Source organism: Rattus norvegicus, chromosome 7 (genome assembly GCF_021556685.1).
Source record: "Rattus norvegicus strain SHRSP/BbbUtx chromosome 7, alternate assembly SHRSP_T2T, whole genome shotgun sequence".
NCBI classification, from domain to species: Eukaryota; Metazoa; Chordata; class Mammalia; order Rodentia; family Muridae; genus Rattus; species Rattus norvegicus.
In genome coordinates, this window is record NC_141540.1 from 72,835,957 (window position 1) to 72,861,777 (window position 25,821).

At 52.2% G+C, this 25,821-nt stretch overlaps 2 protein-coding genes and 1 long non-coding RNA gene across 54 annotated transcripts; 1 reads left to right on the top strand and 2 right to left on the bottom strand.

Annotated features, from left to right (window-relative positions):
• Nucleotides 1-861: 861 nt before the first annotated feature.
• Nucleotides 862-4,020, bottom strand: LOC148004737 (uncharacterized). Its single transcript, XR_015625434.1, has 4 exons — nt 3,937-4,020; nt 2,920-3,055; nt 1,448-2,808; nt 862-1,220 (listed from the first exon to the last, which is right to left on the bottom strand). It is a non-coding gene; the product is annotated as an uncharacterized LOC148004737 (long non-coding RNA).
• On the top strand, nt 2,975-11,362 carry Arhgap9 (Rho GTPase activating protein 9). Of its 50 annotated transcripts, none has more exons than XM_087557929.1 (16): nt 2,975-3,729; nt 3,966-4,180; nt 6,436-6,516; nt 6,646-6,708; nt 6,920-6,978; nt 7,118-7,211; nt 7,398-7,493; nt 7,619-7,717; nt 7,947-8,088; nt 8,171-8,281; nt 8,806-8,904; nt 9,053-9,130; nt 9,260-9,313; nt 9,547-9,681; nt 10,258-10,363; nt 10,889-11,329. In XM_087557929.1, exons 1-16 carry the CDS (start codon nt 3,414-3,416, stop codon nt 11,058-11,060), a joined length of 1,920 nt encoding a protein of 639 aa, XP_087414055.1. In that variant the 5' UTR covers nt 2,975-3,413; the 3' UTR covers nt 11,061-11,329. The 50 variants fall into 50 exon arrangements, 27 of the variants coding, with proteins under 27 accessions (XP_087414055.1, XP_087414056.1, XP_087414054.1 ...); XR_015624210.1 differs by having other exon boundaries at nt 3,005-3,729; nt 7,619-7,726; nt 9,472-9,681; nt 9,854-10,395; XR_015624208.1 differs by having other exon boundaries at nt 3,005-3,729; nt 7,619-7,726; nt 9,472-9,681; nt 9,854-10,363.
• Gli1 (GLI family zinc finger 1) lies at nt 11,263-23,829 on the bottom strand. Of its 3 annotated transcripts, none has more exons than XM_087555522.1 (13): nt 23,520-23,829; nt 23,166-23,230; nt 20,340-20,465; nt 20,018-20,110; nt 19,352-19,547; nt 18,861-19,005; nt 18,475-18,564; nt 18,247-18,384; nt 17,789-17,938; nt 15,773-15,937; nt 15,079-15,309; nt 13,899-14,163; nt 11,263-13,190 (listed from the first exon to the last, which is right to left on the bottom strand). In XM_087555522.1, exons 3-13 carry the CDS (start codon nt 20,437-20,439, stop codon nt 11,434-11,436), a joined length of 3,330 nt encoding a protein of 1,109 aa, XP_087411648.1. In that variant the 5' UTR covers nt 20,440-20,465; nt 23,166-23,230; nt 23,520-23,829; the 3' UTR covers nt 11,263-11,433. The 3 variants fall into 3 exon arrangements, with proteins under 3 accessions (XP_087411648.1, NP_001178839.1, XP_087411649.1); NM_001191910.2 differs by having other exon boundaries at nt 23,166-23,282; nt 23,520-23,590; XM_087555523.1 differs by lacking the exon at nt 23,166-23,230.
• Between the last annotated feature and the right edge of the window lie 1,992 nt (nt 23,830-25,821).

A 25,821-nucleotide genomic window follows, 5' to 3' on the forward strand; every position in this document is an offset into this window, starting at 1 on the left:
GGTGGAGGAAGTTTCTTCCTCATGATGCAGAAAAGCAACAGCCATAAGGGGAACAGGAAAAGGCAGCAGCAGAGATCGGCTGGGTTGTGCCACTGAACTGTCAAACAGCTGCAGGATTACAGAGTGTGCAGAGCGGAGGAGTCTCCTTGGAAAGGGGGAGAAGTGAAATACTGAAGATCACTTGCGTAGGCAACTCCAAGAAATTAGGAAAGGAAGGCCAGAGAGCAGGAGGCAGAGGAGAGATGGAGAGGCACGCTGTGCTTTGCTTTTGAGACCGAACTTAGATTGTAGAGCTCAGACTTCAACCCTTTCCCCTCCCCCCAGGCTCTCAAAAACTGGAATTTACGGGTATGAATCCCCACTCCTGGTAGGTACCTGGTAACTTAAGAGTCTCTGGTAAAAGGACATTTTATTTATTATATATGAGTACACAGTAGCTGTTTTCAGACACACCAGAAGAGGGCATCAGATCCTATTCCAAATGGTAGTGAGCCACCATGTGGTTGCTGGGATTTGAAATCAGGACCTCTGGAAGAGCAGTCAGTGCTCTCAACCACTGAGCCATCTCTCCAGCCCAAAAGGGCATTTTAATAAAGAGACAGAGGAATCTTGAAAACATTTCAAAGTGAATAAAAGCAGGGGCAGGAACAGGAGAGATGGCTTAGCCGTTAAGAGCACTGACTGCTCTTACAGAGGACCCAGTTTTGGTTCCCAGTACCCACTTGGCAACTCTTAACCTCTGAGCCATCTCTCCAGACCCCCTGGGGTTTTTTTTGTTTTCTTTCTTTCTTTCTTTCTTTCTTTCTTTCTTTCTTTCTTTCTTTCTTTCTTTCTTTCTTTCTTGGTTTTGTTTGTTTGTTTAGCCAGGGTTTCTTTGTGTAGCTCTGGCTGTTCTGGAACTCACTTTGTAGACCAGGCTGCCTACAACTCACAGAAATCCAGTTGTCTGTCTCCCAAGTACTGGAAGTAAAGGCATGCACCACCACAGCTCCACCCCTATCCCCCCCAAAAAGTCAATAAGGAGGTGCACACCTGCAATCTCCATATTGGGGGTGCTGAAGCAATGGTTGCCATGAATGTGAAGCCAGCCTCCATATAGTGAGTTCCAGGTCAACCTCGACTGAAGAGCAATAGTGAACTTTTTTATTTTTTATTTCTTATTTTTTATTTTTGGTTTTTGGTTTTTCCAGACCGGGTTTCTCTGTATAGCTCTGGCTGTCCTAGAACTAGCTCTGTAGATCCAGATCTTGAACTCACAGAGATCCTCCTGCCTCTGCCTCCCAAGAGCTGGGATGATTAATATCGGTTGTTTTAAAAAAAGATAATTTTGCCAGGCATGGTGGGGGATTCATGCCTTGAATCCCACCACTGGGAGGCAGAGGCAGGAGGATCTCTGTGAGGCTAGCCTGGTCTACAGAGCTAGTTCCAGGACAGCCAGGACTGTTACCTAGAGAAACTTTGTCCTAAAAGACAAAGAAACAAACAAAAAGATAATTTTAAATATCTGAATGAACAGGCAGGTAAAATCAGCCTTTGGAGGAGGGGAGGAAGAGATGGGGCATGCCCTCCACGCAGTGAAAGTGAGGGAGCCTAAAGAGGAAGGTCCTGGAGGATGAGGAGCAGACTTCAGATTACGTCAAGGGAGGAGAGCTGGCTGTCTCATGTCACCAGAGGGAAGGGGCACTCGTCTTCTACTCCACCTCCACAAACAGAAACTGAAAACCTTACCCCATGCAATGGAGGAAAAGCAAAGAATTGAGAAGTTAGCTTTTGACTGTTGGCACTCCCAGGCTAGTCAGTCCCTCTGGCCTCTAGGGAGAGAGAGTGATGTCATGTGACATCAGTCTCCAACCACCTCTCATGACACTTTTATTTATTTTAGAGATAGGGTCTCACTACATAGCTCTGGCTGTCCTGAGACTCAGGGTGTGTGTGTGTGTGTGTGTGTGTGTGTGTGTGTGTGTGTGTGTGTGTGTTTAAGATTTATTATATATAAGTGCATTGTATCTGTCTTCAAACACACCAGAAGAGGGTATCAGATCCCATCACAGATGATTGTGAGCCCTGTGTGATTGCTGGGATTTGAACTCAGGACCTCTGGAAGAGCAGTCAGTGCTCTTGACCACTGAGCCACCTCTCCAGCCCTAGAACTCAGTACATAAGGCAAGGCTGGCCTTGAACCCATAGAGATGCACCAGTCTCTGCCTCCTGGGTGCTGGGTTTAAGGTGTGAGCCACTACGTCAGATTACTGTACTACGTGTGCATAGTCTCCAGTTTAGCTGCAAGTGGTAAATTTCCTGTGCCATCAGTGAAGCTTGGTCCCCCTTAAGCATCTCATGGAGCCCATTCCTTTGTCATTTGTCATTATTGACAGCTCCTTCCACACAGGAGACAGTCCCCAGTCAGTTCTTGATAAGAATAGAAATGAAAGGGCTGGAGAGATGGCTGGGCAGTTAAGAGCACTGGCTGCTCTCCCAGAGGACCCGGGAGGTTCAATTCCCAGCACCCATATGACAGCTCACAATTGCCTGTAACTCTAGATCCAAGAGATCTGATGCCCTCTTCTGGCATCTTCAGGCACAGGGCATTTGGATGGTTGCACAAACATACACACAGACAAAACACTCACACATAAAACAAGGATGCAAACTGATGGAGCCCCACAATAAACCTGGAGACCCCTCCACAAAGTTTATCTATGGATCTATGAATCGTGCCCCATCATGTGTCCTCGATAGAGCTGAAGGTGACATGAACCCCTCTTTCTCTTTTCTTCTCATTTGTTCTTAGTTTTTCCGGTTGTGGGTCTGCACAGGAAACATGAAGCATTAAGTGTGGGGCAGTTGGTCACCGGAACGCTGAGGTCTGTGCAAGCTTAATAAAGGGTTGTGACATAACCTTTTCTCCACCATTATCACCTGTACTTTTGCCTGTTTCTCTTGGCCTGGTTCCTCCTCCTCCTCTTCACGGTCTTCCTGTGTCTAGCTCAGGGCTCCTACCAGCATCACAGACCAGGTCTTTCTGACCCTGGAACGTCACGTAACCTCAAGGTATCTAAAGGAAAATTACCAAGCTAGGTCATCATCTCGGATTCCCTGCCTTGCTAGCTATGTAGGCTGTTGACCACATCCTCTCTCACCTTGTTTATATACTTCCTCCTCAGACACATCACACAGAAGTCCTGGGCCCCCAAACCTGTGCTGATCTCTCCCACCCTTCTTCTCACTCCAAGGGTCCTGCACACACACACACACACACACACACACACACACACACACACTCACTCACACAGTGCTCTTAACACACAAAAGCTCACTCTTAGAGCCATGTCCCTCTATACGGAGTCACTCACTCCTATTTGCTTCTGGAACTTCAGCACCCCCTTTTCCTATAGGTGACAGTGCCAACCACCATGTTCTCAGGCCAGTGGTGGCCAAGTATTTGGAAAAATCTAGGACTGAGTCTACAAAGCCCTTCTCAGGGGCCGGAGCTCTGTGCCCTTTATCCCTTTGCTTATACAGGGGCAGATGGCCGGCAGGTGTCTCTGGCCGAAGGTGACAGGTTCCTACTGCTTCGAAAGACCAACTCAGACTGGTGGTTGGCAAGGCGCCTGGGAGCGCCCCCCAGCTCTCGGCCCATCTTTGTTCCAGCTGCATATGTGACAGAGGAATCAGTCTCCTGCCACAACCCAGCAGGCAGTACCCACAACAGTTCCCTCTGGACTCCTGGTAAGTAAGTCTTCCCCCTTCTCTCTCCCCAGCTTGAGACTGTTACTCTCCTCCTCAGCTTCTGCTGACTCCCCTTGCTTTTCCCTAGCTCTCACCCACATGTCCCCTTTACCCTCTTAGCTCCAAGCTATCTAGGATTCACGTCATTTCCCGGCAGCCTTGCCCCACATTCCTTGACAATTCAGCCAAGGTGATATCTGTCCTCACCTGCCACTCCTCCACATCTCTCTTTCCAGGAACAAAGCTGTACCGTGGCTCCCTGGAAGATCTCTACTTATCTCAGGAACACCAGGTTGTTTCTGGGCAGCCTCCTCACTGTTCCCACAAAATGTGCAGAAGTGTCAGCATGGCCAATGTGAAGCTCTGCTCTCTGAAACCCTTCAAGGAAGGGCCCCAAGAAAGGTTTCTCTCTCAGGACTGTTGGAGGACAGAAGCCAGTGCTGCTGCTGTGGTGAGTTACAGAGCTTCCTCAGAGCATGGCTCAGAGTGTGATAGGCAGGCCTCCTGCACTACAGCCTGCATTACAGCCGGCCCTGTTCTGTGTGAAGTGGTGAACAGGACAGCCTCCCTCCCTTAAGTACCGAAGGTGGGAGAGGGGGGACACTGACAACACCCCACCCTTAAAGAACTGAGAGGAGGGGAGAAGGGGGTAGAGTAAATAAGATGAACACAAGCAGGAGAAGATCCTGCAGGACAGGAAGAGTGGCCGTAAGCAAAGAAGGGGGATGAGAGAGAACGGCCAAGTTACACAGCCCCTGAGGGTATAGGGTGTCCGGTCCAACAGAGGGAACGTCAGCAGACTGCTTTTCTGCAGTTTAACTCCTAGCCCAGGGCAAGGTTTGTCCTATGTCCTGTCTTCAAGTCAGGACACCACTGAGTTCCTTCTAAAACTGCATGCCTTGTTCAGCCCCTCCCCCTCCATCTTTTTTTTTTTTTTTTTTTTTTTTTGTCAGTTGTACTTTGAGCCAAGGGTCTTTCTCCAACGTAGGCCTGGCTGACCCAAACTCCTTATGTAGTCCAGACCAACCTCCCTCAAACTCCAGGAGTTGTCCTGCCTCAGCCTTCTAAGCCTCTCTCTCTCTCTCTCTCTCTCTCTCTCTCTCTCTCTCTCTCTCTCTCTCTCACCGGTGTCTAACAAGTCCCTCCTCTCATACCTCCCCAGCTCTAGCGTGGTCTCTCATTTCTTGGTGTCCTCTTTTACTCGAAATGGTGTGAGGAAGGGTCACTCTCTCCTTCCCACCCCCAAAAACCTGTTCCCCTTTCCTGCAGCTCTGGGGCGGGGTTGCGTAGGGGGAGGAGGGAAGTTGGCAACAGGAAGTGAAGAGAGGAGCAAAGACTGTGAGGGGAAGAATTTTTAAAAAGCAGCCGGGGCCTGGGGTTTCTACCCGTGTACCAGGGGCCCTCTGGCCCAGAGCTGACCGTGAGTAAATGGGAGAGAGATTGGGAGGGACAGGGGCAGAATTAGTACCTCCCCCTTCCTGGTTAGAAGCAGACAGGGTCCCAGCTCCGGTGTACTAATCTGGTGGGCCTTCTCTGAGGTCCAGGGTTCCTGTCCCAAAGACCTTTCATCCCTCCCATGCCCCACACAAGGCTGGGCGCCTAGGAGCAGCTCCCAACCGAATTCTATTCTGTCTCTTCCTTCAACTTTCAGGTCATCGAGACCCCAGGGAATTAAAATTACCCGCAAGAGTCTTATGCTGGGGAAGTACAAGGCTGGGGTCCTGATGCCAGCCCTAAAAGGAACTTGGCTCCCAGAAAGACAGTTCACACAGTTCTGATACCTCGTCAGAGCTTCCTGCAGTAGACAGGGAGTGGGACAAAGATGAGAAAAGGCCATCCATCCATACCCTAACTAGGACTGCGTAATTACCATCTTTTATTTTTGGAGACAGGTTCTCACTATGTAGCTCATAGTTCTGACTGCCCTGAAACTCACTATGTAGACCAGGCTGGCCTTGAACTCACTGAGATCCGCCTGCCTCTGCCTCCCAAGTGCTGAGATTTGAAGGTGCGCGCCACCATGCCTGGCTTTATGATTACCTCTTGCCCTCTGTTCAAACCTAAACCTCATGTTAGGACCCCAAAAGCAGAATTGGGGATCACTGGATCTATTTAGATGACTGATCTGCTCCTCACTGTGGCCACATTTTATATGTATAGGTGTTTTACCTGCATCTCTGCTTTTATCAACACATGCATACAGTGCCCTCAGAGGCCAGAAGAGGCTGTCAGACCTCCTGGAACTGGAGTTACAGCAAACTTTAGCCCTAATGTGGATGCTGAAAATCCAGTCGGCACCCCCCCCCACCCCTTCCCCGCTCCCTTCTGCCCCAGAAGACAGCCAGTGCTCTTAACCAACAGAGCCATCTCTCCAACCCCACACACTTTCCTCTGTCCTTTAGCATTGCCTCTTTGATTGAATCCTGGGGACAATTAACAGAGCTTAGATTTCTAGAGCTGACAGGACACAAACTTCTGCCCTAACAACACCAGTAGCACCTGGACCTGACCTGGGGATGGCGCTCCTGTGTCCCCATCCCCTAATCCCCACCTTCCCACTCCTGTACCTCCCCCCCCTCCTGTTTCCCCTCCATCCCCCCCTCTCTCTGGGGCTCTCAGAATGTCAGAAGAAAGAGAAAATTGTGAGAAGTGTTGAGAAGTGTTGAGGTACCATCCAGATGTTGCTTTGTCTCCCCCTAAACTCAGAAATCTGGCTCCATGGAGCACACAGAGGCTTTGATCAGGGACAGTAATCCTCTGCAACATCAGGAATGGCTGAATGCACAGGTTAGAACCCTCCCACTTCTCAGTCACGCGTTAAAAAGTTAACTTATTATGACCTTTCCCCTATTCCTCATACGTCCTAGGACCTCCAAACCGAAGGTTTGTCTCCCTGTTTCAATTTCCCATCCTCAGGATTTACCAAGCCTCAGCCAAAGCATCCCGTGGCCTGATGTCTCGGAGCAACCCTGTCCACACGTGAGCTCTCCTGCCTCTGAATCCTAAGATCCTGTCTGCATAGCCCTGCAACACCTGCTCCTCTGAGACATTTCCTTCCTGGGTGCTTGTGCTTCTCAGTTTCCCCCGCCCCAAACTTTAACGGTCCCCACTTCTGGTAGATCCCTTGGAAACACTGGCTGTGGTGGGTGGCACAGGGTGGCTTACAGACAGTACCCCATACCCTTCCCAGGAGGAAAGGTCAGGCCTGCTCAACATGACCAAGATTGCTCAAGGAGGGCGCAAACTCAGGTGAGAACTCAGACTATGCCAGGAGTCTGGGCTGGTGGATTTCACAGGGTAGAGAGCCGTGATGAGTGCTCAGACACTCCAGGTGAAATTCTAAAATGACCTTTTAACTACCTCTACGCCTCCCTCTCCTCCCCCACAGGAAGAGCTGGGGCCCTGCTTGGGTAGTGTTAACTGGTAACAGCCTTGTGTTCTACCGAGAGCGGCCACCGCAGTGTGCACCCTCCCAAGGCTGGGTGAGTATCGGCCAGGGGGAGCTGCAAGGATTTGGGGTTACTGGTTTGCCTCAAGCCGACCTAGGCGGGGGCGGTGAGGAAGGAAATGGAGAGGATGGTACAGGAAAGAGGAAGCAGCTCACCTCCCCGGAGAGGGAAGCGGTGAGGAAACAAACTCTTAGCCTCAGTTTCTCTTGTAATTGCCAGGCGCCGGCTGGAAGCAGACCAGAAAGTAGCGTGGACCTGCGCGGGGCGGCCCTGGCCAGCGGGCGCCAGCTGTCCAGCCGCCGGAACGTCCTGCACGTGAGTGCCTTCCAGGCGTCCCCAAAGACAGGGTGACCCGAGGGCGCTCGTCCTCGCAGGGATTTGGGCTCTCCTCGCTAACGCAAGCCTTCCCCCCGCCCGGCTCCCCCACCCTCCACCCCCAGATCCGCACGGTCCCAGGGCATGAGTTCCTGCTGCAGTCGGATGAGGAGACGGAGCTGAGAGCATGGCACCGCGCGCTGCGGGCGGTCATCGAGCGGCTGGTTAGAAGGGTGCAGACCCCTGATGGCACCCGGGAGGCGAGACCCGGGAAGGGGGGACACCCAAGAGAGCTAGGAGGCACAAAGGGATGGGCTATGAATATCGGACGAGGCAGTCTCCCGGTGGAGCCCTGCCCTTGACTCGTGCTGGAATGTGGAGGGAGCTCTGGTACCGAGGTTGGGGTGCAGATGTTCTCCAGTCCAACCTCTCACCCCGGCCGCCCGGGTCTAGGATCGGGAGAACCCCCTGGAGCTGCGTCTGTCTGGCTCCGGACCCGCTGAGCTGGCAGAGTTGAGTGGTGGTGAGGATGACGAATTGGAGTCGGAACCGGTGTCCAAGTCCCTGATGAGGCTTGGCAGCCGCAGAACTTCCAGTACGTAGAGGGCCGGAGCTGGGCCCGGCTGGGGTGCAGAGAATTGGTCTTCCCCTCCAGCTCACTGTCCTGGGCTTTGCAGGTCGGTGTGCAGAGGGCACTGACCAGAAGAACCGCGTGCGGAACAAGTTAAAGCGGCTAATCGCAAAGAGACCAACTTTACAGAGCCTTCAGGAGCGGGGTCTGTTCCGAGGTAGGGTGGGCTGGGCCCGCTGGGGAGCTGCTCTTCACTGCTCTTCGTATCGGCTTTCCTAGTGTCTTTATTTATTTTTTTTATTCTTTTTTTCGGAGCTGGGGACCGAACCCAGGGCCTTGCGCTTGCTAGGCAAGCGCTCTACCACTGAGCCAAATCCCCACCCGCCCTACTGTCTTTATTTTGTGTAGATTTTGGGTTTCGGATTTTATTATTGGCTTTCAGTATTTATACCAGGCTTTACTCAAAGTTGGGCAATCCTGTCTCAGCCTCCTAAGTGTTGTAGGGATTACAGGTAGGAGGACCATGCCTAACCTAATAAATCTGTTTTCAGGATCTTTTATTTTCCTAATTTTAGCATTAACCAAAACTCTAGTGAGGCTCAAAATAGAATTTCCAGCGCTAGATAGATTCCAGTTTGCATCTGTCCCTGCTTTTCCCATACCTCATTGTTTTTGGTCAGAAGGAGGCCTCCTTTCCCCCAGGTAGCCACCAATTCCTTACCTCACTCCCTTCCTCTGCAGACCAAGTTTTTGGCTGCCAGTTGGAGTCGCTGTGCCAACGGGAAGGGGATACCGTGCCCAGCTTTGTCCGGCTTTGTGTTGAGGCTGTGGATAAAAAAGGTTATTTTTCCAAAGACACCCCCGCTGAAATCTCTCCTTTTGAGCCCCAGTTTCCCATGCCCCCCATCTCTGCCTTCCTCCTGACCCCTCTCCCTCAGACTACTCACACACACACTTTAGAGTTGGAGACCTCATCCCTGTCTCCTAGGTCTAGATGTGGATGGCATTTACCGGGTGAGTGGGAACCTGGCAGTGGTCCAGAAACTCCGCTTCCTGGTAGACAGAGGTGAGACAACTTGGGAGGAAGTAAGTGGATCTAAGAACCCCGCTCCCGATACCTCAGAACCAAGAGTGGTTCTGAGTGAGGGAGCTGGGACTGCATGCCTAAGCTACTGGTCTCTCACGAATGTTTCAGAACGGGCAGTGACCTCCGATGGGAGATACATGTTCCCAGAACAGCCAGGACAAGGTACTTACATGGAAAGCCTCCAGACTGTCAGAAAACCAACGTTGTACCCCATGTCCTGCCCCTTCCCCATGTCCTGCTGTCCCCACACCCTCCTTTATTTATTGCCCTACTATAGACCATCCACATTCTTGTGACCTGCTTTGACCATATTTCTCCAGAATTCCTGGCCTTTGAATATGGAATTCTCTGACTCTTCTGAGCCTTCAACCCAAGGAACCTCTTTTTCCTTCTAGAAGGCAAATTAGATTTAGACAGTGCTGAATGGGATGATATTCACGTGATCACTGGAGCTTTGAAACTTTTTTTCCGGGAGCTGCCACAGCCTCTGGTGCCTGCGTTGTTGCTGCCTCATTTTCGGGATGCCCTTGGTAAGGGTTGAGAGCTTCAGATAATACTACTCATATAGGCAAGCATGCGGTAAAGAATAGAACAGGGGGTCCCTTCCGTCTTTTTTTTTTTAAGATTTATTCATTTATTATATAAAAGTACACTGTAGCTGTCATCAGATACACCAGAAGAGGGCATTGGATCTCTTTACAGATGGTTGTGAGCCACCATGTGGTTGCTGGGAATTGAACTCAGGACCTCTGGAAGAGCAGTCGGGCGCTCTTAACCGCTGAACCATCTCTCCAGCCCCTGCCATCTTTACTACAGGAATGGACAATAATTTATTTGCGAACTCCAGTTGTTTTCGGAGGGTGGGAATATCTGTGAATAGAGGGTTGAGTTGAATAAGAGTTCTGAGGGTTGCCGTTGGGCTTTGTGGGAGAGTGCAGGGCTGCAGTAAGGTGAGCTTACCATGTGTAGGGCCTTCAGTTGGATCTCTTGTACCAGAGAGAGCGAGCCAGACAAATGATACCATCCAAGGACATGGGAAAGAGTGGATTTACCCACCCTGTTGTAGCCCTTTCCCTAACCTCACTCCCTGTCCTTGCCCTCTCTAGAACTTTCTGAGCCAGAGCACTGCCTCTCTAAAATACAGAAATTAATAGACTCGTTGCCGAGGCCCAACCATGACACTCTGCAGTACATCCTGGAACATCTGTGCAGGTCAGGGAGACTCAGCAACCTTGTTCGTGCTGGTGAGGATAGAGCGGGTGTTCACTGGGGACCCTGACCAGGGAGGGTGGAGACAGGGAGACACTGACATGTGTCCAGGCCTTTGGCTAGCTCAGCCAAACGAAGGAATTGATAAGAGGATAAGAGGAGGGGTCTCTGGGAGAAGTAAGAGGATTCCTTCCCTGGCCTTAGTCTCCCGAGGGCCAGGGGTGGCTTCCTTAGCTGAGTTGTACTTGGATAGCTTTGAGTGTGCACCTCCTACATTGTGAGCAGAGCTAGGGGCTGTCCCTGCAGCTGAGAGACAGGCACTTCGACCCTGTTTGTGCCTCCAGACTGTATTCTGAAGGTTTCTCTACTGGCCCATCTTTGCTCCCTGTTAGGTCTGTTCTTGGTTAGGCCAGCATGTGGAAGGATTCCGGAGTGACCTCTGATCTGCTCAAACCTAATGGGGCTGGCTGTCTTGGTCTGTCGTGGGTAGTTATTGCCTATGTTCCCTTCCCTTGGCTTTGTCCTCAGAGTGATCGCACACTCGGATAAGAACCGAATGACTGCCCACAACCTGGGAATTGTGTTTGGACCGACGCTGTTTCGACCTGAGCAGGAGGCTTCCGACATGGCGGCCCACGTGGTCTACCCTGGGCAGCTGATCCAGCTGATGCTCAACAACTTTGCTAGCCTCTTCACCTGACTCTGGAAAGGAGGGAGGAAGGCACTACCTGTGATTTGTCAGCTAGCCTTTGGAGGGGACTCACAGGTTTTCTGTAAATGTCCTCCCAAAGGACTCTCCATTTCCCACCGCCCGAGTCTCACTTGAGCTCTTGGCTGAGAGGGGTTGCCGAAGAGGAAGGCGTCGGAGCTTACTTCCGCTCTCCCCGACGTGACGCACGACGCTTGTTCTCAGCGTTCCTTTATTGTCAGGAAACTGTGTCATCATTAAAGTTTTTTTTTCCCCTGGAACATACATAGACTAAATACAGCCCCCAACCCAAACCTCCCATCCCTGGGTACCGCGTGTGTGTAGCCATTTAGGAGACGTGGTCCAGTTGGGGTTCCTTATCCTTTTAGGCACTAGAGTTGAGGAACTGCGTCTCTCCAGGCAGAGACCCCAGTAAGACACTCATGTTACCGACTGCCATGTTGGGGGGCCCGGAGGGAGGTGGGGTGTTTTTAGAGCTGTCCCCTTGCTCGTGGGAAGGAGGAGGGCTCAGCCCTTGAGCTTCATCTAGGATAGCCACAAAGTCCAGCTGAGTGTTGTCCAGGTCAAGAGAGTCCAGAGGGTTACACACCTGCCCTTCAGGGGGAGGGTACAAGGCAGGGCCTGCTCCTAACCTGCCCACTTCAGGATGCCCACAGCTGGGGTTGGCATCTCCCACCTTGAGGGGCCCATAGCAAGGTGGTAGCGGGGGCAGAAGCCGGGGTGGTGCTGCTGGCCTATGGGGAGGCCTGTTTACTCCCATGGTGAAAGTTTCATGGCACGGTGAAGGGGCAGGATAGGAGACTGATTTGTGATTGGCCAAAGCAGGTGATGCAAAGCCAGATCCAAACGTAGCTGCTGCTGCTGCTGCTGGGACCTTGGTGGGGCTCTGACTAACTTGAGAACCTCCCAGAAACTTGGGGCTCTGATATGGAAGTTCCTGGTTGGGGATCCCTCCCCGGCTTCTGCCCTCCCACAACAATTCCTGCTGCGACTGAACGTAATTACACAGGAGCTGAGCTTTGAGCTGTCCTGTGGAATGAGAGGAGGGGTTGAAATTGAGGCCAGGCCTGGATTCTAACGAGAGACAGTCATGGGGAGGCTGAGGGTAGGGACCTGACTGGAGATACTGGGGTGGAGGGAGCTGGGAGTGATGTGAAAACAGAGGCTGTGGGTCTGGGGACCCTTCACTGGGGTGGGCATTGAGGCAGGGTGCCAACCCGGTGGAGTCAGACCCCACTGGGCACCCTTGTTCTGGTTTTACTTGCACTTGTCCATAATGCTCAAGTCGAGGACACTGGTTATAGGCTGTACCTAGAGCCTTAGTGCCAGGGTACACCCCAGCATGTGAAGGAAACTCACCCCATGTTTCTGGGGTGGGATCAGGATAGGAGACCTGCTGGGCACAGTGGCCAGGGCCATAGTTGGTTGGTGGACCAGGCCCAAGAGGCAGGGAACCTGGACCCTTAGATCCATAAGACTCAGCCGCCGTCCCCTCAGGCCCCCCATATCCCAGAGTGTCAGCAGAAGAAAAGTCCATGTATGGGTTCAGATCATTGCCCATCATGGAAGTTCCAACCTCTAGCTCCCCCTGTAGCCCTCTAGTATCCATAGCAACATTTTCGGTGATGCTGGGGGGCTGTGGCGAATAGACAGAGGTAGGGAGGTGGGGATCGAAGTTCCGTCCTGTTGCCACACTAGGAGGCGTGTGTACACACCCCAAGCTCTTGAACCGTTGTACTCTAGCTGGAGCCGGGTGGTCAGCAGCCCGGGCTGGGTCACTGGCCCTCCTCGTGACCCCTGCATTGGGGTTGTATCCTGGGTACTCAGCTCGGCTTCTCCAAGGAGGTGCAGGAAGACCCCCGATCCGATCCAGGCTGTGTGCTGCAGTGGGTGGGGTGCCACTCCCCCTGGCTGAAGCATATCTTGCCCGGAGCATGTAGTGCTGGGCAGGTGTGAGGCCAGGTAGTGACGACGCCCCGTTCTCTGGTGGGGATCCCGGCGGGAACGGGGATGCCAGCGAGGACCGGCGGCTGACTGTGTACGCGGAGCTAATGCTGCTGGAGCTGCTGCTGCGGCGGTCAAGGGAGACCGGTGGGCCCAGACGTCGAGACACAGGTGCGCCTGCAAAGGAGAAGGAGAAAAGGCAAGTGGTTGGGAGTCCGTTGATTCTTACCCTGCCTTTTCCTCTAACTAGCCTGGGGGATGGAACCTTCGCCCTAGCTATGATGTCTGTCTCTTCCTTCCCCTACACTTACTCTCTGCTTCTGCTTCAGCAGAGATTCGAGGCCGTCATTGTTTGTGCATCGCCTCACACTCAGAGGGAGAACTTATCACAGATATATTAAACACGCTATCCTGCTACCGGTGTGCATCGCCACACCTAGCTATATATCACGGTTTTCTGATTGGTGGAAGGAAAAATGTCTTCAAGAAAGGAGGGTACTTTTCTTTTTCTTTTCTTTTCTTTCTTTTTTTTTTTTTTTTTTTTTTTCGGAGCTGGGGACCGAACCCAGGGCCTTGCGGTTGCTAGGCAAGCGCTCTACCACTGAGCCAAATCCCCAACCCCAGGAGGGTACTTTTCGACCGATTAAAAAAGATGCTAACGTGGGGGCTGGAGAGATGGCTCAGGGGTTAAGACCGCTGGCTGCTCTTCCAGAAGTCCTGAGTTCAATTCCCAGCAACCCTTTTGTGGCTCGCAACCATCTATAAAGGAAACTGATGCCCTCTTCTGGCATGGGGTTGTATATGCAGCAGAGCACTCGTGCTCAAATGGCAACCTCCTATCAGCCTCAGCTCAGTGCAGCAACACCTCCCACATCCGGGTCTCACCAGCGTGGGTTAAGCTGGGCAGTTTGAGACCCCGGGACCCTATTGGCCGGAGCTGATGCAGCTGATCCAGCCTGAGGTTCTCAAGGCGGCGAAGGGTGGAGAGTCCGGTAGCCGCAACGCAAGGTCCTTCATCCAAGCTGGACAAGTCCTCAGTGCTGCCCCCTGCGTTGCCGGCCATCTCCACGCCGCTGTCCGTGTTGGCCGCGCTGCCTGCTGGGGAGTGGTCACTGCTGCAGGAGGATTGTGCTCCAGGGCTCTGCTGAGGCTGTGAGGAGAATGAGAACAGAGAGGGTGGCAAGCGCCCCCAAGAATTCTCTCTTGGTGAATGGCTGAAGCCCAGTGATTGCTGAGAACAGGCGTGGGCGTGGGGGTGAGGGCAAGAGGTTAGGGTAAACTAGAAGGAACTAAGATGACCCCACTGGAGCATAGAGGCTCCATTCCTGAGTAGTCCTACAAGCCTGACAAATTTCTCCTTGCCTGCTTCCTCTTGTTAAGAATATACAAAATAGGGGGCTGGAGAGATAGCTTAGTGGTTTGCTCTTCAATCCCCAGCAACCACATGGTGGCTCACAACCATCTGTAATGGGATCCAATGTCCTCTTCTGGTGTGTCGGAAGACAGTGACATTGTTTTCACATACAATAAATAAATAAATACATCCTTTTAAAAAATACACAAAATAGGGGGGCTGGAGAGACGCCTCAGCAGTTAAGAGCACCTGAGTTCAATTCCCAGCAACCACATGGTGGCTCACAACCATCTGTAATGCCCTCTTCTGGTGTGTCTGAAGACAGCTACAGTGTACTCACATACTTAAAATAAATAAATAAAATATTTTTTTTAAAGTACACAAAATGTGCACGCCAAAAGCTTGGAACTACAAAGTGTTATCTGAGAGCAGGTCCATAGGGGCCTGAAGATTTACTTAGTGTAGACCATTTGCCTGGTTTGTATCCCCAGAAGCACCTCCCCGACAATATGTTGGACCAATTAAACAATTGATGACTATAACAGCTTCAGATTTGGAGTCACCCACGGAGCAACACTGAAACTGGAGGCAGGCAGGTTGGGGTGGCCACAGAAGACTGATGTGTACAGGAAGAGATAGATGCTTCGCTTCTAGGGAAGGGCTAGAAAGACAACAGCAGAGCAGAGCAAAGGCTTCCAATGGCTGGCTCACCATGGTGCCCTCCGGCACAGTCAGTCTGCTCTCTTCCCTGCCGGATCCTCCTTCCCTTTCTCGCTTGGGCTCCACTGTGGAGAGGGGCTGTGCCCGTGGTAAGGGGCCATCCCCTCGATGTCGTTTGGTCACGTGGGCATCCGGACCGTGCACAGTCTTGACATGTTTGCGGAGCGAGCTGGGATCTGTGTAGCGCTTGGTGCAGCCGGGGAGTTTGCACACATATGGCTTCTGTTGAATAGAGAGCCAAGCTGGAAGGCCAATGGACCAAAGCAGATGAACCCAAACAGAACGGGGGAAAGAAAGCTCCGAGGCAGGTGAGTGAGGGGGACACACAATCCCAGGAAGTAAGGAGGTGGGAGCTCTGAGACTAGTGAGGGCGGACACACAGCATCCTAGGAAGTAAGGGGGTGGGGGGCCCTCAGGTGGAGGAAATCCCGAGAGGCTTATAGGAGGCTTAGGTAAACAAATAGAAGTGACCCTCAAGGCTGTGAGGCCATGTAAATTCAGAAGCTGAAGGGAAGGGGTCGGGGTCTACTTTAGACTGACTCTTTTGCCGGTTAGTGTGGCAAGTGGGAACTGGTTTCTTACCTCTGTGGAGAGAGCCCTGGGTTAAAGGGGCTCTTTATGGGGGATACTTTGGCAGTAGCCAAAAGTATCGGATCGGGGAGTATATCTCAGTTTGAGCTCTCACCTCATTGGAGTGGGTCCTATTCTGGTGCTTGGCACGGTCACTGGCGTTGCTGAAGGCCTTGCTGCAGCCTTCCTGCTCACACATATAAGGCTTCTCACCGGTGTGCGACCGAAGGTGTGTCTTCAGGTTTTCGAGGCGTGAATAGGACTTCCGACAGCCTTCAAACTGTGGGATGTGAAGAGGCCAAGGGTGTTCTCAGACAGGGCATGGAGGGTTAAGGATTTAAACCAGGGAATATAAATGGATGGGGACCTTGGAGAATCCCAGGATTAGGGCACAAGGACAGACAGGAGCTAAAAGCAGAAAAAACTGGAAACAGCACAGGGTGAGGGACGGCTGTGAAAGTAGTGAGCATCTTGGAGCAGGTCACCCTGCACAGGGATTAGATGGTCCAAGAGTGGGGTCATCTGGGGGCCAGGCTTACACAAGTGTCTGTCATTAGTGCAGGACCTATCCACTAGGCAACGAAGTAACATGAGCACTAGGTGATTAAAAATGTTTATTATTATTATTATTATTATTATTATTATTATTATTATTATTATTATTATTTTGTGTATGTGACTATGCTGTAGCTGTTTTCAGACACACCAGAAAAGGACATTGGATCCCATTATACATGGTTGTGAGCCACCATGTGGTTGCTGGGAATTGAACTCAGGACCTCTCTGGAAGAGCAGTCAGTGCTCTTAGTCACTGAGCCAACTCTCTAGCCCCTATTATTTTGTGAGACAGGGTCTCACTGTGTAGTTTTGCTAGCCTTGAACTCACTAGGTAGACCAGGTTAGCCTCAAACTCACTGAGATATGCTTGCCTCTGCTTTCCAAGTGCTGGGATTAAAGATGTGCAGCACAGTGCCCGGCACATGTTTTCATTTCTTTTAAAATTAAAGGGGGCTGGGCAGTGGTGGTGCACGCCTTTGATCCTAGTGCTTGGGAGGCAGAGACAGACAGTTCTCTTGAGTTCAAAGCCTCCTTGTTCTACACAGCAAGTTCCAGGACAGCCAGGGCTACATGGAGAGACCCTGTCTTGAAAACCAAATAAATAAATAAGTAAATCCATATCAAAGGGAAAATATGCTTTTTGATCCAAAATTTTATTTTGTTTTGTTGCTTATTTACTTATGAGATCCGGTCTCACTGTGTCACCCACCATGGCTAGCCTGGACCTCATCATGTAGAGCAGACTGGCCTTAGATTCACAAAGACCTGCCGGCCTTTGCCTCCTAAGTACTGAGATTCAGGGTGTGTGCCACCAGGCCTGTCTTGTTTTGCGTTTGTTTGGTTATTTGTTTTGTTTTTAAAGATTCGATTGTTTTTGTCTACGAGTACTCTATCTGCATCGTCATCTACATGCCAGAAGAGGGCATCAGACCACAGGGTAATGAGCTACCATGGAGTTGCTGCTGGGAATTGAACTCAGGACCTCTGGAAGAGAAGACAATGCTCTTAACCACTGTTTTTGTTTTGAAACCTAGCTTCAAACTCTTTTTTTTTTAGCTTCAAACTCTTGATCTTCCTGCCTCAGCTTCACAAGTGCTAGGGCCAAGCCTGACAGCCTGCGTTTGATCCCTAGGACCTACACTGTGTAAGGAGATAGCTAAGTCCTGCAAGTGATCCTCTGACCTCCACGTACACACCTTGGAAAGCAAGCCCCCGCCCCCATAAAATGTAACATAGCATTTTATTTTATTTTTTTTCCCACATGGAGAGGTTTAATGAGAGAAGAAGAGCAGAGAAGAGGAAAGGCCAGCCATGAGCACTGGAGGGAAGCGGGGGTGGGGTGGGGTGGGGGTAGGGCGATGGGGAGAGAAGGGACAGGGAAGAGGGGAAGAGCAGGGAAGAACGAAGAGTAAGAGCAACATAGCATTTTATATACATCAGTGTGTTTATCTTTCTATCCATATGGTCTTCAGCAAGAGTTAACATTTGCTTACGAAGGAAGGGACTTTGAAGGCATGTCAACTAGGACCCTGTCTTGACTTGGCACCAATATAGAGAGGGATGGGTGCCTTACCGTGCACTTGTGTGGCTTCTCGCCCGTGTGTCTGCGCATGTGCACCACCAGCATGTACTGGGCCTTGAAGGGCCTCAGCTCCCTGGAGCAGCCTCCCCAGTGGCACACGAACTCCTTCCGCTCCCCGTGGATGTGCTCACTGTTGATGTGCTAAAGAGGAAGACGAAGAGGCTTTCCAAGGTCCCAGACACCACCCAGACCTTGAATGTACTCCCTCCAGCCCTGTACTCATCGTCCTCAGCTCCTCCTCTTGGGGGAATAGGGGTGGGGAACGCAGTTCACCCACACCTCAGGTCTTCTAGCCTTCTAGAGCAGACACTCTGGGCTTCAGTCTGCAGGACCAAGCATGCGATCTCTGACCTTAGTACCCTTGAACCTCCTGCCCTTCACTAGATCTCAAAGCTCCATTTAGTCTCCTTCAGGTTCCCACCAACTGCCTGTTACCCCCTGGGGCTCACGTGCACCAGCTGTTCTTGGGAATCGAACTCCTGGCTGCAACCATCCCAGCGGCAGTCCGTCTCATACACAGACTCAGGCTCAGGTTTCTCCTCTCTCTCCAGGTCCTCCCGTCCATCCAGCATCCCCAGCAGGTGATCCTAGGGCAAGAGAGACAATCCTTAGGGTCATTTGTGTGGCAAGTTTTGTTTCACTTGGGTCCCCGGGGAAAAGCCCCACCCTCCCCTTACCTGTGTGCTCGTGGAGTTGGGGCTAGACATGTCCCCTTCCAAAGGTTCCTCTGGGCACTTGCCAACCATGATGTCCAGCTCTGACTTCAGCTTCCCCAAGGGAAGAGGTGAGGGTATTGAGGGTGGAATAGTAAGAAGGGAAAGCATGTCAGGTCTTCCTGCCCTACAGACCCCCACCCAAATAGCAGGATCCTGTGAGTGTGAGGACTCTCTTCACAGCCTGTACTGGTGAGTGGTATGAACAGAGAGGTGCTCTCCTGTGGGAGAGTCCGAATCCAGGTTCCTAGTACCAAACGCTTTTATATCTGCTGTGTCCTTCACCTGCCCCCTGCTAAGTCTCCTACCCACTTATCCTGAGCTGGAGAAGACAACGTGGAGGGCCCCACCTGGCAGGTTGCACGTGGTCCTCGGGACTGGGGGTGAAGCATCATTGAACCCTGAGTAGAATCATGTGGAACACAGGGCTGGACTCCATAGGGAGGTGAAGTTCCTTTCTGGTGACTCATCTGAGGTGGGAATCCTAAAGAAGGGCTAGATGAAGAGGAGGCTGTTAGTTGAGAGAATCAGTCACCAGGAGCCCTCTCTCTGTTCTTCAGGATTCTGGAAGGGTTGGTTGAAGAAGCCCCAGGGAGGTCCTGAAGAGGGTTCCAATGCTTTGGGAGGGGAAGGACTAGAGTTGGGCTGGGGGTTTAAAGGGTCTGAGTCTTCTAATGGGTTTCAGTACATATCTTAGGGGCCTCTTTTTTTTTTTTTTTTGGTTCTTTTTTTCAGAGCTGGGGACCGAACCCAGGGCCTTGCGCTTCCTAGGCAAGCGCTTTACCACTGAGCTAAATCCCCAACCCCTCTTAGGGGCCTCTTAATTTGAGGCTGCCAGTACCTCATGGTGCCAATGGAGAGATGGCCGTAGGAACCGCCTGGAGATGTACAACGAGAGTTGATGAAAGCCACGAGGGAGCTGGGTGAGGTACGGATTACGGTTTGCAGGTCGAGGCTGGCGTCAGAGAGAGGCGAGATGGAAAGAGCCCGCTTCTTAGTCAGTTTGACTGAACTCCGAGGAGGAGGAAAGAGTGACCCTAGGGCAGGAGACAGGAGTTAAGATATAGTAAAGGGGGCTGGAGAGGTGGCTCTGTGATTAAGAGCACTTGCTGTTCTTCCAAAGGATCTGACTATGATTTCTGGCACCCACATCAGGCGGTTCACAGCCACCTATAACCGCATAACTGCATCTCCAGGGATGGTCCTACACCCTTGGCCTCAGGGAGGGCACCAGGACATGCACATACACAAATGCAGACACACACAGTGTTAAAATATAACATTAAACATGTACTGTAAAGGTACATGTATCCCTGCACTTGGTAGGTGGGGCCTCACTCAAAAACCACACTGCTTTTGCCTTGCTGCGTTTAGAAACTCTTGATCATCCTCCCATCCCCTTGTCTCTGGATGTTTCTTCCCTCGAGTTTGGCCCTTGCTTCCCCACCTTCTCCTGCACAGGAAGTCCCAGAGGGGCAGAAGTAGGGAGGGTTATCTGGGTTCTCACCCTCAGTGCAGCTGCTGGTCTCTCTGGCAGACCCATAACCCTGGGACCCTGACATAAAATTGGCTTGGTGGCAAAAGGGCAGACCAGAAAGTCCTAGAAAAGAGAGACAGCTGTAGCCAGGCATTTGAATGGGGGATACAGGGCTTATCTTGAGACCCTACATAAGATATGACCCCAGACTCCAAACATACATAGCATGGGTCACAAAATCCTCCTGTAGACAGGAAACTAGCATGGGGTAGGGATGGGGTGGGAGGGATCCTGGAGCTGGGCGAGACATCTGCCAAGTCCTCAAGGCCCAGAGACTGGTAAATGTTTTTACCTTCTGTTCCCATGCTGGGGACCCCTTGGCTGGGGAGGGGTCGGAGACAGCATGGCTCACCATAGCTATTGACTTGTGGTGAAGTCATTGGATTGAACATGGTGTCTCAGCGAAGGATGAGGGGCCCTGCAGAAAGGAACGTAGACCCACCAGTTACAAAGATGGAGAGAAACAGAAGCTAAATAACAAGTTCAGGCACAAATCCCCGGCTGGCATGTCCCTTGTGCCTCTGACCCCCATCTCAGAGACTGGTCATGGAAATCATCCCAAAGAGTGGGCAGAAGCAGACGGTCAGTCATGGAGGTCTCTTGGGGGTCTTGGATAGGAGCTCCTCAGTCTCTGTATGTACACGGGAATGTTAGGGAATAAACGATCCAACCTAAGTCGTAGGTGATTTTAGTGCCATGAGCTCTCTACTTGCTTTTCTTTTTTCTTTTCTCTCTACCGTTTCTTGTTCTGGCCATGGACCAGCTCTGAGGTGTGTGATGGTGGAACACACACACACACACACACACACACACACACACACACACACACACACACACACACAGAGGAAGGTCTGACTTCTGCCGGCTCATGCCCAAGAGCTCAATGCAATCTCTCCAGTGTCCAGTAGAGGGAGACCTCGCTTCAGTCCACATTGACTGGTGGGGCCAGAAGAGAACACAAACCATGTGTCCTCTCAGACCGAGAACTGTGTGTGGGAGGGAATAAGGCTTCAGAGCAGAGCGTCTCCCAGTCTGTTGAGTAAAAAGGATGGGAGCTAAAGTCATTCTGAGGCGGTCTGAATCTGGGTCTAACTATTCCTCTTGGTTTTGGAAAGGACTGGAAAGGGATTGTCAGGAAAGGCTTAATGAGAATGGGAAAACTAAGTCCTCTATTAGGCGAGGGAGGGGAGGCAAGGAGGGAGGGAGGGAAGGAGGAGCTGGTGCGAGGTCCACGTTTCCTCCTCAACAAGTTTTCACTCCACTCCAGGTTTTTCGGTCTTCCGGGAGCGGAGGGTGGGGTGGGGCGGGGTGGGGTGGAGAACCGCCGGGAGCGGGCCGGCCGGCGCGGTGGGTGATCCCGGGATGCTGGGATTTAGGGTGAGGGCGGGGTAAAATGGGGAACGGAACCCGGACCCTACGACCCAACCTAAGTGCTATAGCCTTTGCTAACTCCTCCTTTTTCAGCCGAGACCCGGATCCCGCATCCAAGACCTCCCAGCTCGGCATTGGCACTAATGTTGGGGGTGGGGGGCACAGCTGGCTGGCAGCTGGATGAGGGGGCACGTCTCCCGCCTCTCTCCTCTGTGACTCATTCAAAGGAAGGGGAGGACTTGCAAAGGACCCCCAGACACTAGATGTTCCCTCAAAGTTGTCAGTCTTATCTCCCTGTCCCATTGCCCGACCACCCCAAGAGACAGTATGAAAACGGGACGACAGCCCCCTTCGCCCACGCGAGCCACCGTCTACACTCACGTCTCCCCCCTTCATACTACTAAAGACATCGCTAACTTTTCCAGTTTCAGTAAAGGTTTTCTGGGCGGTATGAGAGCAAGAGAATTAGCCTCCCAGAGACCCGAATCATCTTCGGTGTCTATTTTCTAGAGTCCTCCACGAACCCCTTCTCCCCAACTCCCTGGAGTCGGCCCCACCCCCTTCTCCCGGTCCCGCCTTCCCCGCCCCCGTGCCTTCTCGGCCCACCCAAGTCGCCGCCGCAGGCTCTGGCTGCAGACCGCTCAGCTTCCCCGCCCGCCTGGGGAGCCCAGAAAAGCGGGGGGGGGGGGGGGGGTGAAGGGTGGAACATTCTTCCCTCTCTCAGCGCATCCTGAAAGCAGGCAGTGGCGCCGGGGGGGCACTATTGGAAAGTGGGGTCCCCATAATAGAGTGGGAAAGAGAAGCCAGAAACTAAGAGAAAGAAGTGTCTGTGTAAATAAGGTGCGCCGGGAGAGGACACCTTGGATATCCTGGGTATCTCCGCCGGCTTCCTAAGGGTTAACCCCTATAGACCCCCGGGAACCCCCTAGTGACGTCAAGAGCGAGTCGGAGACGTCTGTCTGGCGGGGATGCCCAGGGAGATAATGGAGGGGGGTCCCTCTGAACCCCGCCCCCTAGGGAAAAATCACCCGCGTTCACGAACTTTTCTCCCAGAAAACTGCTCAACTTTCTCCGCGTACTGGAAAGAAAGACCTATACCATAAAGTCTCCGGTTCTCCAGATGCCCCAAACCCTCGGTCTCTACGGAGTTTCCTTCCCTTGATGCTGTTCTCAAAGCTAACTGTCCTGGGTTGATTGTTTCAGGGTCATGGGGCCTGAAAGAGGATTCAGAGCGGGGAGCAAGGGCAGGCAGGGTGGTCTGAGCCAGAGGAGGGGCCTCGGTCCCCAGCTCCCGCTTGGGCGGGGGGCCAACCGGGATACACAAACTGGCAGTGGCCAGTGGTCCCGCTCTGCCCCAGTAGGGGTCTCCTGGCGCCTGGCTTCAGCTGCCCCGGTGGTCCTGAGGTCAGAGGGTCAAAGCAAGGTCTCCCCAGCTCTTGCTCTTCCTCAGGGCCCTGCCACAGTCCTTGGGACTCGGAAGTCCAGAATTCCTAGGGATTTTTCTACCGCCTACACTGCATGTTAGGAAACCCACCCAGCCTCCTTCCGAGTCCAAACCCACTCCTTTGCCCCCAAACCCCATGTGCACATCTGTCACAGCCACAGGTCAGGAGTCCAATCCCAGCCCGGCCCTCGGGGTTTTGTTGCCTGGCACACTCCTGTTCCCACCACACTGAGCGCTCCCTTCTTTTGCGGTGGGTCCCGACTTAGAAATACTGACGTCTTCCAACGGCGCTCAGAGACGCACCTGGAGTTCCCTCTACCACGCAGACCTCCAGCCTCTGGCCGTCCCAACTGCCTCTTCATCCCAACCTCAAGAAAGGGAGAGATTTCTAATATGTGGGAAAGGCGCGGACAAAGAGACCTGAGACAGACACAGACTGTCAGAAGGAAGGAGGTGCAGAGAAAAGGAGGCACAAATTTAAAGCAAAACAAGAAAACACCAAAACTTCTTAATAGCTCGCCCCAAACTCTCCCATCCCATATTGCCTCTGCGCCCCAGGTCTCCTTCTGGGATAGGGTGAGTCCCTAGGCGTCAGAGCATCTCCTCAGCTCCCTCCCCCATCGCTCCCAGGTGGTCTCCCGCCTGCCCCCCTCTCACCTCTGTCGGGGCGCAGGGCTCGGGATGCGTGGTCCAGGGCTGGAAACTGGGCTGTCGGGGGGAGGCGTGTGGCGGGGAGGGGGGTCACAGGGCCACTGCAGCGCAGCTTCAGTGCCACCCCACCCCCCAACCTGGCCCCCAGCCCTCCCGCCGGCCCAGCCCGCCGGGCCGCGAGCCGGGACCACCCGCGAGAAGCGCAAACTTTTTTTCCCCTTTGCAAAAACTTTTTTTCGCTCTTGCCACCCGCACGCCGCCGCTCTTCCTGCTCACTTCCCTTGTATATCCTTCCTTCGGGCTGTTTCTAGAAGATGAGCTGGGGTGGGTAGAAGCTAGAGAGGGGGTGCCGGGCTTATGGCACCCCCAGGACCCCCAGGATCCTCCCCCTCCCTTGAGGGACCCTATACTGCCTACTACCCCCCCCGCCCGAACACGCTGCTCTTGGTGGACAGTAAATCCCGGAGCGGATCCCTGGATCGGCTGTCCTCGAAGAGGCTCTGAAAACATTGAGGAAAATATTGCGCGGCGGGAGAGGGAGGAGGAAAGCTTACCCAGAAAGTTAACTTTGAAGGTCTGGCCGTCGGCTTTCATTGGTCATAATTGAGCATTCTCCATGTTGTGGTCTGGAGGCCAGTCTCACTCTTTGGATGGAACGTGTAGGATTTGTAGAGTTGGGGTTTGGGCGAAAGAAGTTGGGTTGACTGTGGTAGAAAGTTGTTGGGTTTTTTTTTGTTGTTGTTGTTTTGTTTTGTTTTTTGTTTTGTTTTTGTTTTTGGTTTTTTGGTGTGGCGCGCGACCTATGAAACATGAAAGAAGAACACGGGCTGGAGTTCTGAGTGCAGGATTTGTGTTCACAGATCACTGAAGGTGCCTCTGTCTAGAGTACTTCTCTGGAGAAACTCCGTTCTCCATCTCCAAATTTTGGACACAGTTGCCACCTCCACGTCTCTCTCTCTCTCTCTCTCTCTCTCTCTCTCTCTCTCTCTCTCTCTCTCTCTCTCTCTCTCTCTCTCTCTCTCTCTCTCTCTCTCTCTCTCTCTAAGGCTTTTCGCGCCCTCTGCTGGTAATCTTGGCACATGGCACTCCTCGGAGTCGGAATGATTGCATTGGGGAACTTAAGGAAATTTGACAGGTTCCGATTCCCAAAGCACAGGGAGCTGAATGAGCTCAAAGAAACAGAAGGGCACACCATAGAGATCCCTTAAGGTGCCTGATGGGGGAGGACCCTGTCTCTTTGACTTTGTGTTACCATGGTGACTGGACACAGGAAGAGGGCTGCTATGTCAGTTTCCCACCTGAGAAAGAAGCAAAAGTGTGGCAGGGCAGGGAAGAGGTCTTTGTTCAAACAGATCTCAGAGCTGTTTTAAACCACCTTCTTGGGTCTGCAAGGTAAGTGTGTTTTTTTAAAAACAAGATTAAGATGAAGAGGGGGACATGTTTGAAACCTTACAAGTGAGAGTAGTAATTATTAGGGTGGGAACAGAAAAGGAACAAACCTGCCACTCCGTATGACTGACAAGTTACATCCATGAAACTTACAAGGGACCCACAGCCAGGACAGGTCAGTAACCACAGAGAAAGAGCTCTACATGCGTCACGTGACTCACCTTGCACAGCTGGACAACTTCAGAGCCTTTTGGTTTCAAGACCCCTCTGCAGCCTTCTGAAATCTGTGGGAAGGGATACTTCTGTGTTCTGGCGCCAGGCTGTTACACTTTAGTCCAGGCTAACTCGGAATTCACTCAGAAGCTGACCCAGGCTGACCTCAGACTCACAGCCAACTGGGCCTCAGCCTCTCCACTGCTACAGTGACAAGCACAAACCGTATATCCAATTTCTCCTGTATTTACTTGAAAGTTTTATTTCCAGGCAGTGATGGCACACGCCTTTAACCCTAGCACTCCAGAGGCAGAGGCAGGCAGATCTCTGAGTCTGTCTGGTCTATAGAGTGAGTTCCAGGACAGCCAGGGCTACACAGAGGCCCCTGTTTTGAAATATATATGTAATTTTTATAAACTTAATTTTAATATGCATTTATTTAATATGTAGGAGTGTCTTGTATGTGTGTGTACCACCTGAGTTTCTGGTGTCTAAAGAGGTGAGAGGGGAAGGTCAGAGCCCCTGCAAGTGGAGTTATGAAAGACCATGGGCCCTCATGTGGGTGCTGGGAATTGAACTCAGGACCTCTGGAAGAGGAGTAGGTGCTCTGAATCACTGAGTCATCTCTCCAGCCCCTGATTGGATGGTTGATTGATTGATTTTGAGACATGGTTTCTCCATGTTAGTCCTGGTTGACCTGGAACTC

Bases quoted from the DNA above. Each gene is read 5' to 3' on its own strand.
- Arhgap9 (XM_087557928.1), top strand. From the start codon at position 3,414: ATGTTCTCAGGCCAGTGGTGGCCAAGTATTTGGAAAAATCTAGGACTG. The intron at 7,727-7,946 runs GTGCAGACCCCT...GCCCGGGTCTAG, and splicing joins TCGAGCGGCTGGTTAGAAGG to GATCGGGAGAACCCCCTGGA. The intron at 8,282-8,805 runs GTAGGGTGGGCT...CTTCCTCTGCAG, and splicing joins GGAGCGGGGTCTGTTCCGAG to ACCAAGTTTTTGGCTGCCAG.
- Gli1 (XM_087555523.1), bottom strand. From the start codon at position 20,439: ATGTTCAATCCAATGACTTCACCACAAGTCAATAGCTATGGTGAGCCA. The intron at 20,111-20,339 runs GTAAAAACATTT...TCTCTTTTCTAG, and splicing joins CCCCAGCATGGGAACAGAAG to GACTTTCTGGTCTGCCCTTT. The intron at 18,385-18,474 runs GTAAGGGGAGGG...CTCTTGCCCTAG, and splicing joins CCAACTCCACGAGCACACAG to GATCACCTGCTGGGGATGCT.